This window comes from Arachis hypogaea, chromosome 9, assembly GCF_003086295.3.
Source record: "Arachis hypogaea cultivar Tifrunner chromosome 9, arahy.Tifrunner.gnm2.J5K5, whole genome shotgun sequence".
In the NCBI taxonomy this organism is placed as follows: domain Eukaryota; kingdom Viridiplantae; phylum Streptophyta; class Magnoliopsida; order Fabales; family Fabaceae; genus Arachis; species Arachis hypogaea.
In genome coordinates, this window is record NC_092044.1 from 92903356 (window position 1) to 92921425 (window position 18070).

General features: G+C 28.9%; 1 protein-coding gene and 1 long non-coding RNA gene across 2 annotated transcripts; both read right to left on the reverse strand.

The window, feature by feature from the left end:
- Nucleotides 1-280: 280 nt before the first annotated feature.
- Nucleotides 281-3215, reverse strand: LOC114924476 (uncharacterized). Its single transcript, XR_003811790.2, has 2 exons — nucleotides 2785-3215; nucleotides 281-2009 (listed from the first exon to the last, which is right to left on the reverse strand). It is a non-coding gene; the product is annotated as an uncharacterized lncRNA (long non-coding RNA).
- Nucleotides 3216-6763: 3548 nt separating this feature from the next.
- On the reverse strand, nucleotides 6764-9074 carry LOC112711239 (plastid-lipid-associated protein 6, chloroplastic). Its single transcript, XM_025763846.3, has 4 exons — nucleotides 8541-9074; nucleotides 7810-8046; nucleotides 7343-7469; nucleotides 6764-7201 (listed from the first exon to the last, which is right to left on the reverse strand). The coding sequence occupies exons 1-4, from the start codon at nucleotides 8793-8795 to the stop codon at nucleotides 6987-6989; spliced, it is 834 nt and encodes a 277-aa protein (XP_025619631.1). The 5' UTR covers nucleotides 8796-9074; the 3' UTR covers nucleotides 6764-6986.
- Nucleotides 9075-18070: the final 8996 nt, after the last annotated feature.

Here is an 18070-nt window from a genome sequence, read left to right on the forward strand (position 1 = left end):
CAAGTAGGATTCAAGGATTGGATGACTGTGATGAGCTTCAAACTCGCGAGTGTTGGGCGTAGTGATAGACGCAAAAGGATCAATGGATCTTATTCCGACATGATCGAGAACCGACAGATGATTAGCCGTGCTGTGACAAAGCATTTGGACCATTTTCACTGAGAGGATGGGAAGTAGCCATTGACAATGGTGATGCCCTACATACAGCTTGCCATGGAAGGAGCCTTGCATTTATGAAAGTGAGAAAGCATTATGTTGCAGGAATTCAGAGGACAAAGCATCTCCAAAACTCCAACATATTCTCCATTACTGCATAATAAGTATTTATTTCATACTCTTTTACTTTTTACAATTAAAACTAAAAATTATTATTGATATTATATCCTGACTAAGAATAATAAGATAACCATAGCTTGCTTCAAGCCAACAATCTCCGTGGGATTTGACTTTTACTCACGTAAGGTATTACTTGGACGATCCATTGCACTTGCTGGTTAGTTGTGCGGATTGCAAAAGTGTGATTGCAATTTCGTGCACCAATGCTCTTTCTTTTCTTGGGATAACAATGGCAGGGAGATGCATAGGTAGTAACATAAATAACAAAGTCACAAGGATAAAGTGGAGATTTCCAGTCAGCCGCGTGCCCTTATGCAACCCAACACAGACCTAACTTTACCTACCCCGCATATGTCTTTTTGGTGGCTCTTCCAGCAGGAGTTTGGATGTAATCTCACCATTGATACAACCCTGGCCATCTGATTTTTTAAAGATTGATGCACCCATCACGTCGATGGGGCTAACTGTAACTCCATCCAAATAACAGTACACTTGGGGTGTGAGGAAAATTTGCATCTCCTATGGAAGCAATGTACAGTTTATTGGGACACAAAAATCAGCCCAGTTGAGGTTACTTGCTGAAAGGTCCATGTCTTATCCAAAAGATTACGTAAGCCGATCTTATCCAAAAGCTTTGAATGCTTTCTATGGTTTAATGTATAAAATATATTTCTTTAAATTTTTTCATCATAACTGTTGAAAAACAAATATTTTCATAGATGAATTATGTGTTTAAGAGGTTAACCGTCAACGTTTAGGGTATAATGATTTTGTATCATTTTGTTTTTTAAAAAAGAAATTGCAGTTATGTAGATTAAAGAAAAAATTGTTGGTCTTGTTAAAATTTTTTTATCCGTGTTGAAATAGATATTACTTTTTAAATTTTAAGCTTTTTTATTAAAAGTGATGTAACAATTGTGTAATATTAGCAGGTCCGCCCAGAGTAAATTTGCTAGCATGTCATCCTCAGTAACATTATACCGCGCCATAGACATCGGATCATCATCAACTTTTCCCTCCAGGTACACTATAGCCGAGTTCGCATCTCCATCGGCTATTTTAGCACGCCTACTTCTGTCAACGTAGTTATAAGGATCCTTCTTTAGGAAACCAACTAGAGAATACCCACTGGCCATGCCAGCTAGGTACTGCATCGTCTTCGAGGTCGAGATTCCACACCATTGCATTCCATTTATTTGAGCTTTTGCTGCTTCTGTCATGAACCGAAAATTTGGAATTAGGTGGACCATGCCATGATGTGTGAGCGCATGGTTGTGCTTCGTGATAACCTTCTTCACTCTCCAAATGTTATTGCTCCTGTCAAGGTATATGTACATCCTCGCCTCATAGTTTGTCCTTGTCTCTGACTTGTGAGTCCTCCTCCTATCCACCCGATTGTAATGTTTCCTATGTCTGAGCCATTCTCTATTGAAAAAAAATCTTCACCTAATTAGGTTCCCACTTCCATCCTTAAACATATCCCCCTTACGAATTCCAAAACCATGAAACCTACCCAATTTCTGATAGAAATCATATGCATCTTCTCCCATTGGAAATACCTTTCTTAATATGTCGTCGTCAGTGAGAGAAGTAACATCGCCATAATCAACACTATCATCATTCCGTGTTTACAACACATCTTTCAAGTTGACTATTTCCATTTACAAATTCACCTGCATAAGTCGTGACACACACAATCATAACACACCAAAAGTAAGTACTATAGATCCACATCAATTTCTACTAACTAAAAACCAAGGATGTGATTACTGAGCTTGTTAATTTTTTTAGCTAAAGTTCAACCCGAACTAATTCTAGCAATTCAATGCTTTTTTTCTTAAATAAATTAAAAAAATTAAAAATCATGAATGGAAAAGGTTAGTTAATAACTATTTTTAAAGCATTGAGGTAATACCTGAATCACATATAAGAACTTAATTAATACTTCAATATTAGTGATATGTGCAAACAATTTATTTTATACACCTTCTGATAATTAGGTATGATAAAATCATGAACATCCCACAACATGGTCAAAATATTTCTCACCATTTTTATCCTTCATCGCTTAAAAATGTTTATGTACATTCATAGGTATCGTCAAACTCGTGCATACCTGAATCCCTAAACCTAACCTACTTCAATGTCTACCCACTATATGATATTACATAAATTCCACACCACAGAGTCTTAACGCTGTCCTAATCTATATCTACACAAACAGATACTAACACACCCACTGCTGGCGAGAACCTGGCTAACATTGCAAGATATTTTGTATTGGTCAAAATCCATAATGCAGAATATACATGCCACAATTCAAAAGCCACATTAAATCGAAACAGGGATTTATATATATCATCAATAAACCATTGGGAATGGAATCATAATCACTAGCCGCTAAATACCACCCTTCAAATTCCTACAGATAGATGTACCAGAACTTACCAATCGCGCGAGACTCCGAACGTGTATGAGATGCCCTCCGATGCTGCCCTAATGAAAACCACCGTATCCAATATCCTTCAGGGACGAGGACATCCACACCCCAACTGTTGCTCCATCCGATTATTACGGCTAGGGTTTCCACGCTCCTTCCTTTCAACTGTGCTTGATGAATGTGTTTCCCTCTCAAGGTTTCCTTCCCACGTTTACAGGGACATTTTGTCTTGTGTTAATCTGGATACAAGAACCATTGCCTCCGACCCAATATCCTATTTTTACTCATGTTAAATTGTTTTTTGTTACTGAGTCCGCATCAATAAGTTTCACTTTGGCTACTGTCTCATTTAAACAAAGGCCAACACAAAACAAACATTCACTCAACAATAAAGCCTAACTTGCATAGCCTAACACTACCAAAAAATCTCATTGGCCCACCAACTATGTTCTCCCAAAAAATTATTTAACATCATCCTTCCATTAACAATGACACTTATCAACTACTCCTCTGCAACCCTATATGACCCACGTTTAAAAAGCTCTTCTCTTTTCATCTTCTGTCAGGAATACTTTGTTTGTACTGACTGCCCAAGTCCATCTAACACCACACGTGTCGTATGACGAATACATGCATATGACATCCACACCTCTGAACGTTCCCTTCAATCCATACCATAGCCTTTGCCTTTGCAAATAACCCAACTTGCAGGTCAAACACATTTTCAAAAAGGTGATGTATGTTCCTAATTTTATAGGCATAAGGTATGAGTCTATGAGACACTTCTGAATAATATACTCCTTAAAATGTTAACTTTCTACATGTAACATATTTTATTTTTTTCTTTTTTATCATGATCATTTAATTATTTTTGTTGTTGTTGTTATTATTAAAGATAGTGCATTTATAGATAATATTGTCCAATAAACAATATGATGGATGTAATAAAAAAACTCATACAAGTATGATTATTAAACTCTTAAGTTAATTTTTAAAATTTTAGAAATTTAATAGTTTAAATTAAAAAATGAGTTAACTCATTAATTGAATCGAATCTAAATAAACTCAACCTAAGCTGAGTAAAGTCACATAAATTTACAAAAATTTGGATAATTTTTATGAGAAATATTTTTAATCAAAATTTTTTAAAATAAAAAAAAACTTAGATCTAATATATTTTGATTTCTAACATTCCACATTTATTATTTATTTAATTTTGATTTTTAAATTTATATTTAATATTGTACATATTTTATTATTTTTTTATAGTATAAATGGTAAGTTATTAGAAATATTTTTTTACCATAAATTTATTTTATTATAATTAGTTATATATACTTTATTTTTATATTAATAGAATTCAACTCGTACAACTTTACAAATAGAGTTTATTGGAATTGTCTGAGTTTATCTTAATTTGCATTACGTCTTATTAAAAACTGAGCTGTAAAATAACTCAGGTGTGATTTTCAAAGAGTATTTATCAGCTGAAAATTTAAGTAACGCAAAATATGAAAGGAAAAAAATATTATTTTATCCCTTAACGTCTAAAGTAAATTTTAATTTAGTTCTTAATATTTTACCTATTTTAAACTCAAAAAATAGGTTTAATATTGTCTCACTATTAAATTTGATACAAACAATTTGCATATTGAAGAGTCAATAATATTTAATTTTAATATGTAAGTAAAATCGAACTACCAACGATCACTAATATAAAAATTTTTCATTAAAAATAGAAAAAAACAAAATTAGAATTTGATCGTTAAAAATCAAAATAATACTCTACTCTATAAAAAAATGAACCGATAAATATCTATGTGTATGTGTAACTTCTGAATTCCATTCATTCTGATTTGTCCCAATTCCATTTTTTTGAATTGTTTGTCCTATTTGAAATATTTATTTAATATTAATTGTTTATTTTAATTTATCTTTGATGATAGAAAATAAAAAAGGAACTGTGTTTAATATTATATTTTTTTTTTGTTTTCCACGGTATTCCTTGGCCTGACAGACCAAGGACTAATCCGTCGCGGTACTGAGCTCCATTTAAGGGTTTGCCGCTGGCCAATGGATTGCTGCATGCACAAGGCGGGATTCGAACCCCCGACACTTGCTTAAGCGGACTAGTGAGCTAACCACTAGACCAACCCAACTTAGTTTTAATATTACATTTTTGTCTACACAACAATTATACACTTTTAAATAATATTAAAATCCAGCAAAATAGAACAAAAAAAAATTAATACCAACAAAAAATTGAGTTAGAATGTGTATTAAATTTGTCGGGAACTATTTTTCTTTTTTCTCTACATTCTATTTCCAACATATTCTTCAACTAACCCAACACAAGCCATGTCTCTCGAGAATGGATTCTCTCAATTTTTTTTAACAATTGAGGGAATAAAGTGTGATCTCTCACTATTAATTTTAGTGAAAAAGACAAATAGGTCCCTGACTTTTTAAACTTTTGACAAGTACATCCCTGACAAAATTTAAATACAAAAAAGTCCCTGACTTTAACAAACGGAGGACAATTTAGTCCTTCCGTCTATTTTCCTCTCATACACCTAACGGAACTGGCTGACGTGGCTGAAACGGTGTCCAGGTGTCCGTTACGGTGCCACGTTGGAAGGGGAAAAAAGTTCGAAGGACATAATACACCTGTACACCGTGGCACCGTAACGGACACCTGTACACCATTTCAGCCACGTCAGCCAGTTCCGTTAGGTGTATGAGAGGCAAATAGACGGAAGGACTAAATTGTCCTCCGTTTGTTAAAGTCAGGGACTTTTTTGTATTTAAATTTTGTCAGGGATGTATTTGTCAAAAGTTTGAAAAGTCAGGGACCTATTTGTCTTTTTCCCTTAATTTTATAAGTGAAACCAAAAATAAATATGAGAGAAAGAACAATGAAAGGTTAGAGATCACACTTTACATTCTCAATTGTTAAAATCCATTTCCAGAATGAATTTCATCTTCTCCATGGTCTCCAATAAAACAAGTCTATAGTAACTTCCATCCCTCAATATCATCCTTTCAAATATTTGACTATATATCTAAATGGCTCAAAACAACAGAACAACATATACCGAAAAGTACATCGGTATATATGAACATCTTCCTTATAGAATTCTTATACACTTATAGTTCCTATGTTCATGTATTAATGTATTATCAATTTATCACTAAATGCGACCCCAACTTCCAACAATTTTCTTTGGTAGACTTCACGCTTTTCATAGCAGGGAATGTAAATGAATAAAATATCTTTGAAATGCAATGTAGATCATGCTAATAAGGTTCTCCTATGATTTACGTGATTAAATTTTCTACCTCCAATTCAGCCAGTGAAGCTGTGTGTTATGCTAAATGGACATTCAACTCGGTTAGTTATATGCAGGAACCAAAAGCTTGTCAAGTACATTTTCTCGGCAAGAAAGTAGTGTTACCATTGCTCTAGGTCTGTCACCTACCTGGTGTCTGTCAAGAGAGACATCTGAATCAAAGCTATAGCTCCATGAAAATCTGAAGAATATATATAACTCAAACATTTGGAAGATGTCAGTTATATTTATGCATGTAAGTAATAATTCTTCAGATGTCAACACATAATAGCAAGAAATCCAACATGGTTTTGGCAAGGAAATGAAGCTGTGAGAGACACAAGTTCCTTCGCCAAATAAAGAAAAGCACACAAATTTATTGAATTCAAGGAAACACATAAAGTCATAAACAACCAATTCAAGATGAAAACAATGCAAAATGGAGCGGAACGAAGCATCTTAGATGGATATCAAAATATTAGTAAAAATATATCCTTGCTCCAGAAATGCGGGAAAACAGGGAAAACAGAAACTTCAGTCATGTAAAATGATCTGGTCTAGAAACTTTGTTGAAAAGATAAAAAAGAAAACTGTATACAGAAGAAAGGCTATAGTTGAAGAAGTTAAGTATCTAAATCCGAAATTCTATGAGCAACAATTTCTAGAAGGATGAAATAGATTACATTATATATGAACAAAAAGTAACCCATTATTCTCTTGGAGGTACATGGTGTGGTTTAATTACATCAGTATACCAATGTTACAATATTGAAGAACTTATGACAGAGAACACTGAAAAGGGAAGCTTCTAAAGAAGGATAGAAGTGGGTGCTGGTATATGTTCAAACTCATAGAAAAAGCAAGTTACATACGTCTGGAACTCATGAAATCACAAAGACTCTGAGCTCGCCTCTATCTCCTCTCGTGACGCGAGTATCTGTGTCAAGATAGGTAACTTCGAATTCTCCACTTCCTGTATTAGACGGAGGCCTGAATGAATCAGGAATTCGAGGTAACTCGAACGGCGGCAACTGTGATAAATTCCCAGCTGTCTTCACAGTGGTTTTCTCAAATGTAATTTTGATCTTTGATGATCCTGAGACATTACAAACCCATACACCACAAAAATGGCAGTTTCAAGACTTTAAAATTAACATATCTGGCAAAGAGTAGCAATCACAAAAATGGTATATATAATGCAAATAAATATTAAGAAATTTGAAAACATAAAACCAACCTATGAGTTCAAATTTATGAGCTAACGTCGCTGTTGCATCAAGTGGTGGGAAGGGCCACGGAGCACCCAATTGAACCTCCACTATATTATCAAAATCTTTGCTCAAGATGTCAATTCGTTGAAAAACCTACAAGAAACAGTGCGAATTCAGTAGAAATGCAACAGTAAGAGATTTGGCAAACTGTCACTATAGTTTGTAATTATATAAAATCTAATAGAAGCATCTTAGTAGTTTCTCAGCCTCAACTTCCACAGAAAATTACCAAACAAGACTTATAGCAGCTCTAATTCTACGTCAAGAACTATATGTGAAAGAACACAAAACAATTTTATATCTCTAAACAATAGACTTCTATAAGAATCTGCAACTTGCTCAACTATTATGAATCATTTTCAAATATATTTCATGAGACCCGGCAAAAGCAATTTACAGTTATATCATGCATGATACGTGTTCAGCAACAGACCTGTCCAAGAGTTATAGGAAGGAGTCTTCCTGTGGGAGGTCCAGGCCGGCTGCCGCCTAGAGTACGAGATGAGAATGCACTGCTATATATTAATCTCCATCTTCCTTGCAATTTATCGAGGTCAGCCGAGAGATCAACTAGTCCTCCAGCAGCTTCGAGTTCCTTAGCCGCAGCATCCGCCTTTCTCAGATCATCCTCATTTGCAGCAAGACCTCTATTCAGCCCAGAAACAGCACTCTGCATAATAATTCCGCAAGTATTAAAAGCCAAATCCTAGAACAAACATAAACTAAACAAAAAGCAGCAGTGAACATGATAATAATTAGAATTCCGGAACCCTAGCACAAGTATATGTGACAATAGTCGTATGCATTAATATACCAAAAAAAAAAAATCGTGACTAACAATCTCAAATATGAAAAGCTGTTAAGAAAAATGTAACCATAATTGCTAAAATCCCACAGGTGTGAATTTAACCATACAAGTCCTCATGCTACCTAATCAAGTAAGAACTTTAGTATATGATGAAGTACCATCTTACTAACCCTAGAAGTATCAAGTAATTGCTCCCAAATTTCTTCTTTTTCTTTTTTTTTTCTTTTCTTCTTTTGTCATTTTACCATGTGCAGGGCCAAAAATCATATATTATTTACAGATACTGGTTTTGACTAGTAACTAAAAGGAAGCAAAATATAGATGGAGAGAATCGTAAAGGGGAACAAATTACGAACCAGGAGAGTGAGCTTGAGATGGGAGATAGAATCAGAAGAAGAGACCCGGTCCCCTGAGAAAGAAGGAGGAGGGTCAGCCACAGATGTGTCACCCGCTGTTGATTTCACAACAAGGCTGCGGCTGCGGGTGTGAGTGCGGCGAAAGCTTTGCAGGTTAATGGAAGAGTTTGGCCTCAGAAAGGAGCAACCGCTCCTAAAGGAGGAGGAGGAACAAGAAGGTGAAGAGGTGTGAGGGAAGAAGTTGAGAGAAGCCATGAACACCAAGCAAGTGTGGAAGCAGGACACTGAGATAGATATTCCTTCTTCTTAATACTATTGAAGTCAACGTCAGCAACAACACACTTTACTTTGTGAAGGGAGGCTCATGGCTCACCAATTGTGCGCCACGTAACGCTCCTGGGATCCAAGTAGGATTTTCTGTTCTTTCACACTTTCTTGTTTCTACTTTTTTTTTTCCTTTGTCAGTTCTTTTTTTTTTTTTATCAAGCAGGATTAGACAGTTTTAATATTAAACATTACATTCATGTTTCACATATTCACATAACACATTTACATACGCTATTATAGGTAATATGGGTTCTTAAACAACAATCAGTCTCAATTGGGATTTAAATTCAGTACATCTGGTTACAAGACAAATATAGTTGCCACTAAACCAAGTCTTGCGGTATCTTCTACCACTTTTTAAAAGAACCTTGCAGACTTTTGGAGGCAACTCCTTTGCCACTCAAACCAAGCCTTTGACGAAAAGATAAAAAAATCAACAGCAAAAATGATTTAATATTTTTGTTTAGGAGTGTACAGAAAAATTTCGAAAGCCCACTAAGGAGGCCCAAATTATCAAGTATATGGTAGAATTGGGTAAAAGTCAGCCCAAAGTTAGCGAATTTACTGGACAGACCCTAAGCTCAAAATTATCCTCTACTTAATGTTAGATAGGGGTGGCAACGGGGCGGGTAGATACGGGTTTTTGCTTTACCCGACCCCGCCCCGCCGTATAACAACCTGCATAAAATCCGTCCCGCTTCTACCTGCAGGTAGTAAATTGTTGAACCATATCCCACCCTTGCGAGTACCCGCTCCTATAATTATTAAAATTCAATAAATAAAATTAAATTTCAAAATTTATATAACCATCATCATATACATAACATAAATTAAAGTAAAAATTTAAATATGGTACAATATTATTAATCATTTACTAATTATTTTACATATATTATAGATTAAAATTATATATATTATATATATAGTAGGGTGGGTAGGGGCGGGTATTACCTAAATCCGACCCCACCCGCCCCTCCCAAGAATCGCCCCGCCCCTCCCAAGAACCCGCCCCGGTGGGTACTCGCGTGTTCGGGTGGTATTGCCATCCCTAATGTTAGACACTACTTAGACAAAAAGAAAAGAGACCAATGAACCTTAGCTTACATGGCATGTCTCACCTTCTCCACTTCAAAGATCTAGTGTTCAAACCCTAAAAAATATAATTAAGAAAAATGTGATAAAATGTGTTAGGGATGTGTGAGTAGTTGTGTATCTAGGATTGAAGGTTGTCTAATTCACTGATAAAAAAAAAACAAAAAAAAGAAACTACTTAGACCTAGTAGGCCTTATCAGGAGCTTAGTTACTAGATTAGTTAGTTTTTTTTATTGTGGGGATACAGCTCAATTACAATTAGGGTTATTTGTAAGTTAAATAAGAGTTAATTATTAATTTGATATCAAAAAAATTCATACGCTAACAAAATTTTTTGAAAGATATTAATAACATATTGAATGATTTGAAAATGCGATAAAATAATTAATAAATATTATTTTTTTATAAATGACAAAAAATCTTTTATATTTAGCAAATAATATATCCATTTGAACTAAATTTTTGTAGCAACATTTAAATAAATATTTAGAAGGGACAAAAAATCAAAATAAATTGAATCTTTAGATTTTTCTTTTTATTTTTTAATAACATATGGTATTCATAATAAAAAATTTAAAAAATTTTATTTGACATAAAATTATCAAAATTTAAGGATGAAATTTTTTATTTTTTTAATAATATTTACAAAAATTTGTATCAAATTCTGATCTCTAAAATTTTTGTTTAGAATATATATTTAATATTTAGTTTTTTTTGTCCTGTTTTTAAATTTTTCAGAAACTTATTTGTTATTAGTATCTTTTGAAATTATTTTTATCAGCGATGTAAATTTTTGGGTACTATTTGCATAATTTACTCAGCTAAATAAAGGTAGATAATGAGAGTGTCAACTATTGATAACCAGTGAAGGTGCTAAATAAGAGGTTAATATCATGTCAATTTTTATTTTAAAGTTAGGGTAACGTACTAAATTAATCCCTTATGTTTGGACAGTACAAGAACAAAGTCGATAATCTGAAGAACAAATACAAGCTCCAGAGACACAAAATCAACCGTAGATGCATCAATACATTTATTTATAATTTTTTTACAATTTAAATAAAATATTTTCTATAGAACTAAGGAGAATGATAAATAAATATATTGATGTATCCACAGTTGATTTTGTGCCTCTGGAGCTTGTACTTGTTCTCCAGATTATCAACATTGTTCTTGTATTGCTATCATGTAAGATATTCCATTAATTATTTAACTTTGACCTCACGGTGGGACTACATTAAAGCTAAATGAAACTTTTTTGGATTCAAATAGGACACTTTAAATCTTAAGGGCCAAAACAAGATTACGCCCAAACGTAAGGGACCAATTTAGGACTTTACCCTTAAAGTTATAATGGACATCGATTTTTAAAGGGGTAGTAATGTTATGAGTTTATATCTACAAAAATAAATAAAAACAATGTAACGTTTAGGTTTATATATAAACCATAAATATTGGGTTATGGATTTAAAGGTTGTGTTTGATTCTGAGAATAAGACAAGATAAAATGTTAAGAATAAGACGCAAAAGATAAAGACATAAATATTAGTATTTTTATATTTGATAATAAACTAGAACAAATTTATGAAAGTTCAATTTATTTTTTGTTTTTTTTCATTAAAAAATTTGAGAATAAAAATATAATTATAAAAAACTAACAAGAATAATAAAAGAAAAAAAAGTTGTGTCCCTTGTTAGTATTTCTATGTCATTTCTGTTAGAATGAATATAAAATACATTAATTTAATATCTCTAAATACAATGTCTTTGTCCATATCTCGTCTGCCAAACACAATTTTATATCTTTGTAATTCTATCTTAGTGTCCCGTGACATAAACAAATGCGGCCTAAGTTATCAATGTGTGTACTCATGGTAACTCATAATTAATGACCAGTAGATTTAGGAGTTGATAGTAATTATCTTATGAAATTATAGAAGGACTCAATAAAGGAGACTAGTAAGGACAATGATTGTAGAAAAAAAAAAGTGATCTATTACTCAATATGAATTATATAATTGAGTCTTAAATTATTCATTATTAATTTTGAAACCGATAAATTTAATGACCATTATTTCTATCTTAACGATCAAATGGTCATCCTCTATTAACCTAATCTATTCTATTATATAAAAATCGGATGTCTGCACTTAATGATGGAGCTGGCGTGGCATGCTCTAGAGAGTGTTTCTCGATTTAATTATTTTAACTCATTCAATACAATTTATTACCATGACTTAATTATATCAGCTAATTGATTTTATTAAATATTTAAATATTAATATAATTTATTATAATATATATTACTTAATTAATTTTACTACATTAATTGTAATTTGTTATATTAGTTAATTAATTTATTTATTTATAAAGTCTGAAATAAAATAAATAATTTATCATTTATTCTAATTGAATTCATTAAATTTAATTATACATTATATACGAATTAATAATAATTTGTAAATCACTTTATATTATATATGTATTAACAAAATATTATATATGTCTTAATGTGTTAATTAAATATTATATACGCACAGAAAAATAAATACAAAGATGATTTATATAATATTGATAATATTATATTAGCACGATGATTTTTTTTGTTTTGATATCATATAGTATTGATAATGATAATATTATTATATAGTATTATATAAACTTTCTAATATTAGTATAGAAAATTAGAAAATTATTCGTTATGGCAATCATTCTTAGTGGGATAGTGTGTCCCTTATATAATATTGATAATTGTTGCTTAATTTAAAGTAATTGTATGTTGGTATCTTAAATTTATTTTTTAATAATGACCTAAATAGATAAATCTAATTGAATTGAATGATTATATAAAATATTTTATATTATTAATATACTAAAATTAAATTTATTTTTTGGTATAGAATTTTATAAGTAAATTTTATACAAGATTAAGTTATTTTTTATTTTTTAATTTTTTTTATCTGTGTTATTTTATTTAATTTTAAGTAGCGTCGTATTTACAATTACTGCCAGTACGATATTTTATAAAATATGAAAATCAATTTTTTTATAATTTAAATATCAATGTTTGAGTTAATTTTAATTTAAATTTTTTTAAATTAATGTTATCTTTCATTTAGATCTTAATTAATTTAAAATACAAAAATACTAATATATTTACTGTCTCTTTAAATAATAATAATTTTAATTTATTTACTGTCTTTTTGTTATATTTTGTTTAGCAAAGATAATATATGGATTAGGATGGAGTTAAAAAAATACTCTATGTGATGCATGTTTGGCACTGATAAATTCATATGAAATAGAAAAGAAGAAAACAGAAAGCTAAAAAACACTGAGTTAAATGGTGTAAACAGATTCATTGAAGCCAAGTATCTGTGGGTTCTCATGTCTCATCTCATTTTTCGAAGTTCAAACACATTTTAAATGTATGAATTTTAATTATATTTGTTTTTTCCTCTTCAATAAATACTACAATCTCTTCCTATTTTTGCTATAAGCTTGTCTTTTATTTAAAAAAATACACAAAAAAATGTAAAAAGAAAAATCAAAGAAATTAAAACTGTTATTATATTTTAAAAAATTAAATGCTCTTTTAATTAAATATCTATGTAATTCTTATCTAGATATATAAATTGTATTTTAATATATTGAGTGATAAATATAAAAATATATATATAATAGATAAGTTAAAATAACGAATAATGAAATATCTATTTATTCTATTTATTCTATTATATAAAAATCGAATTTTTGCACTTAATGATAAAGTTGACGTGGCATGTTTCTTAGAATGTTTCTTGATTTATTTCTTTTAACTCATTAAATATAATTTATTACGGTGGATTAATTATATCAACTAATTGAGATATTTAAGTATCACACAATTTAATATTATGTATATCAATTAATTGAATATAATTGTTAGAGTATAATTAGGATCAATTAGATCAATTAGCATTATTTAACATATCTAAATATTTATTATAGGATATTACGTCTTTATTATTTCGATTCTCTTAGCACCTATAAATACCCTTTTATATTGTATCATTTTACACAACTTGAATACACACAAACCTTTTCTCTACTACTCTCTCTTACCCTTTCTAATAATAATAAGTACAGTTTAATTTAGTTAGAAGTTCATTATTTTATAGTCTTCTATAAAATAATCTTTTTATCACTTTGGATATTTTAACTCTTTTTTATTTTTTTCTCTTTACATGTAATTTTGTTGTGTATTAACTTTGTTTATTTAATGATAAAATATACTCAAGTTAATTCTATCATATAATAGTTTGTTTTCTCCTATGTATTTTGATTTGTATAGTTACTATTGATCTTACTGTTTTCGATCTTGCTGTTTTTGTTTTCTTGAATTGTTCTTTATTTTTTTTATGACTTGATAATTTAAAAAAAAAAGCAAAGAACAAAAAAAAAAGATGGCCAAAGACGAAGGTTAGAAGCCTAAAGCAGCAACATCATTCCTCAGCATTATTATTATTAATATGAACTTTATTATTTCTTTTCTAACATTCTTTAATACAAGCTTCGTTTCTTTTTATTAATTATTATTAATACTTTTATTCTTTTCTTCTCTAATTATAAATCTCCTTATAATAATTTTTTGATCGGATATTTTTTTGGTCTAATAAATTTTTTTCTCTATTTTTTGTCAAAAATAATTTATATTAGAAAAAAAGATAAAAGTAAATTTTAAGATTCAAATTTAAATAAGATGTGCAAAGAATAACTATTAAATTTATTTGGTCGATTTAAACACTTTGTATTATTGTCATTGAAAATTTTAAATACTATTATAAAATTCTAGATATTTTTATTTTATTGTTCTTAAATTATATATTATCCCGTGTATTTGAAGAGTTTCATCTTTTTGAAAATAAAGTATGACATTATATACTTTTTAGATACAATAAATGAATAATAAGGTTAAAGTGAGTAACAAAATTGATTATAAATAAGATACAAATTTTTAGAATTTCTAGCACAATTAACAAATTTTTAGTTTCAAAATAATTGTTTACTCTATTTTTTATCTTTTATTTGATTTTTTATAATTTTTTCTTGATTTTTTAAATTAATTATGATTGTAATAACTCATCATAAATTTGTGTTTTATAAAAAAAATTTATTAATCATAAATTAAAACACAGAAGATTTAACCAAAAAATTTAAAAAATATTGATTAATCACAAAATAAAAAATTATGAATGGTGCTTCAATTATGTTGTAAAATACAAATTGGAATTATTTAAAATTAGTTTTTTACCGTTAATGTTAACTTCAATCATAATAAGGTAAAAAGTAAAAATTATATATAATAATTTAATTTTATTATTTATACTACCAAAATTATTCTTTAATGTATTATATCCTATTTATTTTTATTCATTGATAATCTTTAGTTTTCTATTTTCAATAAAAATTTGAATTGATTAAATAGATTATTTTTCAATTAGTAATATAATTATTGTGATATTTACTTTGTTCAGTAATATTTTTTAATTTATTTAATCTAATTAATCATCTCTTTCTTATTTTATGCTAATTTAATTAATTAAAGTTAATAAATTTCAATTATTTTAATTCTTACAACTTTTTATTATAATAATGTATTTCTATTAATGTATTAATATAATTTTAATATATATATGTCACTAATAATAATAATATATAATATGTCTAATTGTAAAAAATTTACTATTTTTTGTACGATTAGATTAGACATATTTGTATTCAATTTATTTAATTATTTAATTAAAATTAATTATATTAAAATATTATATTAATATTATGGTAGACTAATTATATTATTATTCATTAATTATATTAAAAGATTAAGATTATGATAGATTATTATTATTTTATTATTTTTTATTTTTTGATATTAATTCAGATGTTTAGCTTCTTTTTATTATCATTTTTATTCTCTTATTCTATGTGTCTATTCCCATAAATCTTGCTAAATTAAATAAAGTACTGTATATCTTCTTTTTATTCTTCTTTTATATACACATAAAATTTATTAAATTATTTTTCTTCCATCTAATAATTTTGTTTCTCTTCTATTTATATTTCTTTTCTTCAATATTTTATTGGTTCTTATTTTTCTAAATTTTATTTTAATTTATGTATTTGTCTTACTATACCCAATTTTTTATTTATTTATGTGTATACATTCTTATATATGTTATAGAAATATGATTTGATTCTATTAACTTACCAATTTTTTTTTGAAAAATCTAAAGCTAAAGCACAAAAATATATTTATAGATATTTTACTTTAATTTTTTAACTAAAAAATATAATATTTTTTGTCATATTAGTTGGAATTCAAAGTAAATATGAATATTAATTTTTGAAATAGAATAAATATATTTTAAATTTTTTGCATCTAAAAATAATATTCTATCAATGTTTAGAATTATTTAGATGGATAAGTAATAGTGAATATAGAATTATTTAGGATGGATAGAACTAAGTACATCTTTTTATTAAAAATACGAATTTAAAAATATTATATTCAATTCTCAATAGTCAACCTCTTATTGAACCATTGTATTTTCAAAAGATTTTTGAAAAAATGAAATAGTTTTAGGTGTATAAATTTTGTAAAAATTTAATTAATTTAAGATATTTATTATCGTTGATTAAAAAAGTAAATTGAAATGACAATTTAATATTTCTATACTCTTAAAATATTATTTATTTATTTTTCATGCATTCTTTATCATCCAATGATCACATTAATATAATTTAATTCAATAAAATTATTTATTATCATTTGATTGAATAAAATTTTTATTTTAGCTGAAAATTTTAGGATTTCTCAACCTCAAGATCATCCATGTTAAATCATTAAAAAATATAACTAAGAGCGCAGAAACGTTTCTTCATTCAAGAGTATGATTGAGATAAGAGAGCTTGGCTCTTGTGGTTCTTTGATCTTCGTCAACCAAAATCTTCTGTATTTTTTATAGGGTTGAATCACAATTTTACTGTGGAAAAAAAGCTATGAAGGCGAGTTTGATGTGTTGGAGACCAAAATTCTAAAGTCATTATTTATATTTGAGTGTGACACTCATTAAACCCTAAAACTCAAATAAAATAGTATCTATGATTTTAATCTCATTTATCCAAATTAAAAGTAATAATGACTTATTTAATTTAACATTTATGACAATAAATGAGATCACCGTTATATAAGTTATTTAATGTGAAATTACTTAATTTATGATTATAATTAATATATGTATTATCCATAAATATATTAAGAAATAATAATTTCCTAACAATCTTCTACTTAAATATATATTTTCCTGAGATAACCTCTTATAAATTTTACGCGTAAATCTGAATGTTATTTCTCTTATTACTTTAATAATCTGGTCTATCTCATATATCAGTTATGAAATTACCGAAACTTTTATCACATTAGTGTCACAACAAAACTACGATGATCCCATACTAAAATACTCAACCACATAGATCAAATTTGAATGAGAAAATTCAGAAATTACATGCAAAAATGATCTCATGCATGTCTATTTTTAACTTGAATAAAAATTTTATTTTGTTTAGTGACAGACTCAGATGAAACTGCAACGGCAATATCCGGGCATAGCGAAGGTGACTAAGTGATGAGTCTGTAGAAGAAGAAGAGAAGAACTTAACAGACTCACAATGAGAGAGAGAAAGAGAGAGAGAGAGGAAAATTTACCTAGAGAAAAGAAACTCAGCAGGAGAATGGTGGCGACGGGCTCAACAACGACGGTAACGGGATGAGTAGCGATGATAACATAAGCTGTAAACAGTGAGGACTCAGAAAAATTTAGTAATGGGGACAAAAATATAATAAAATTTATGTATAGATATTTTTTTTACTTCTCACGATATTCAACAAGTTAAGGACTAATCCGTTATGAATTTGAATTCCATTTAAGAATCTACAATTGGCCGGTAACGAGTTGCTATACATACGAGATAGAATTCGAACCCTCAATACTTATTTAAGCGAACGACTAAGTAGATCACTTGATCAATCTAAATTGGTTTAGATATATTCAAAATTTAAAATTAAAACTAT

Coding starts and splice junctions, on each gene's coding strand:
- LOC112711239 (XM_025763846.3), bottom strand. CDS start 8,795: ATGGCTTCTCTCAACTTCTTCCCTCACACCTCTTCACCTTCTTGTTCC. Junction 7,470..7,809: donor TTCCTATAACTCTTGGACAG/GTCTGTTGCTGA, acceptor TGTTTCTTGTAG/GTTTTTCAACGAATTGACAT. Junction 7,202..7,342: donor TCATAAATTTGAACTCATAG/GTTGGTTTTATG, acceptor GTAATGTCTCAG/GATCATCAAAGATCAAAATT.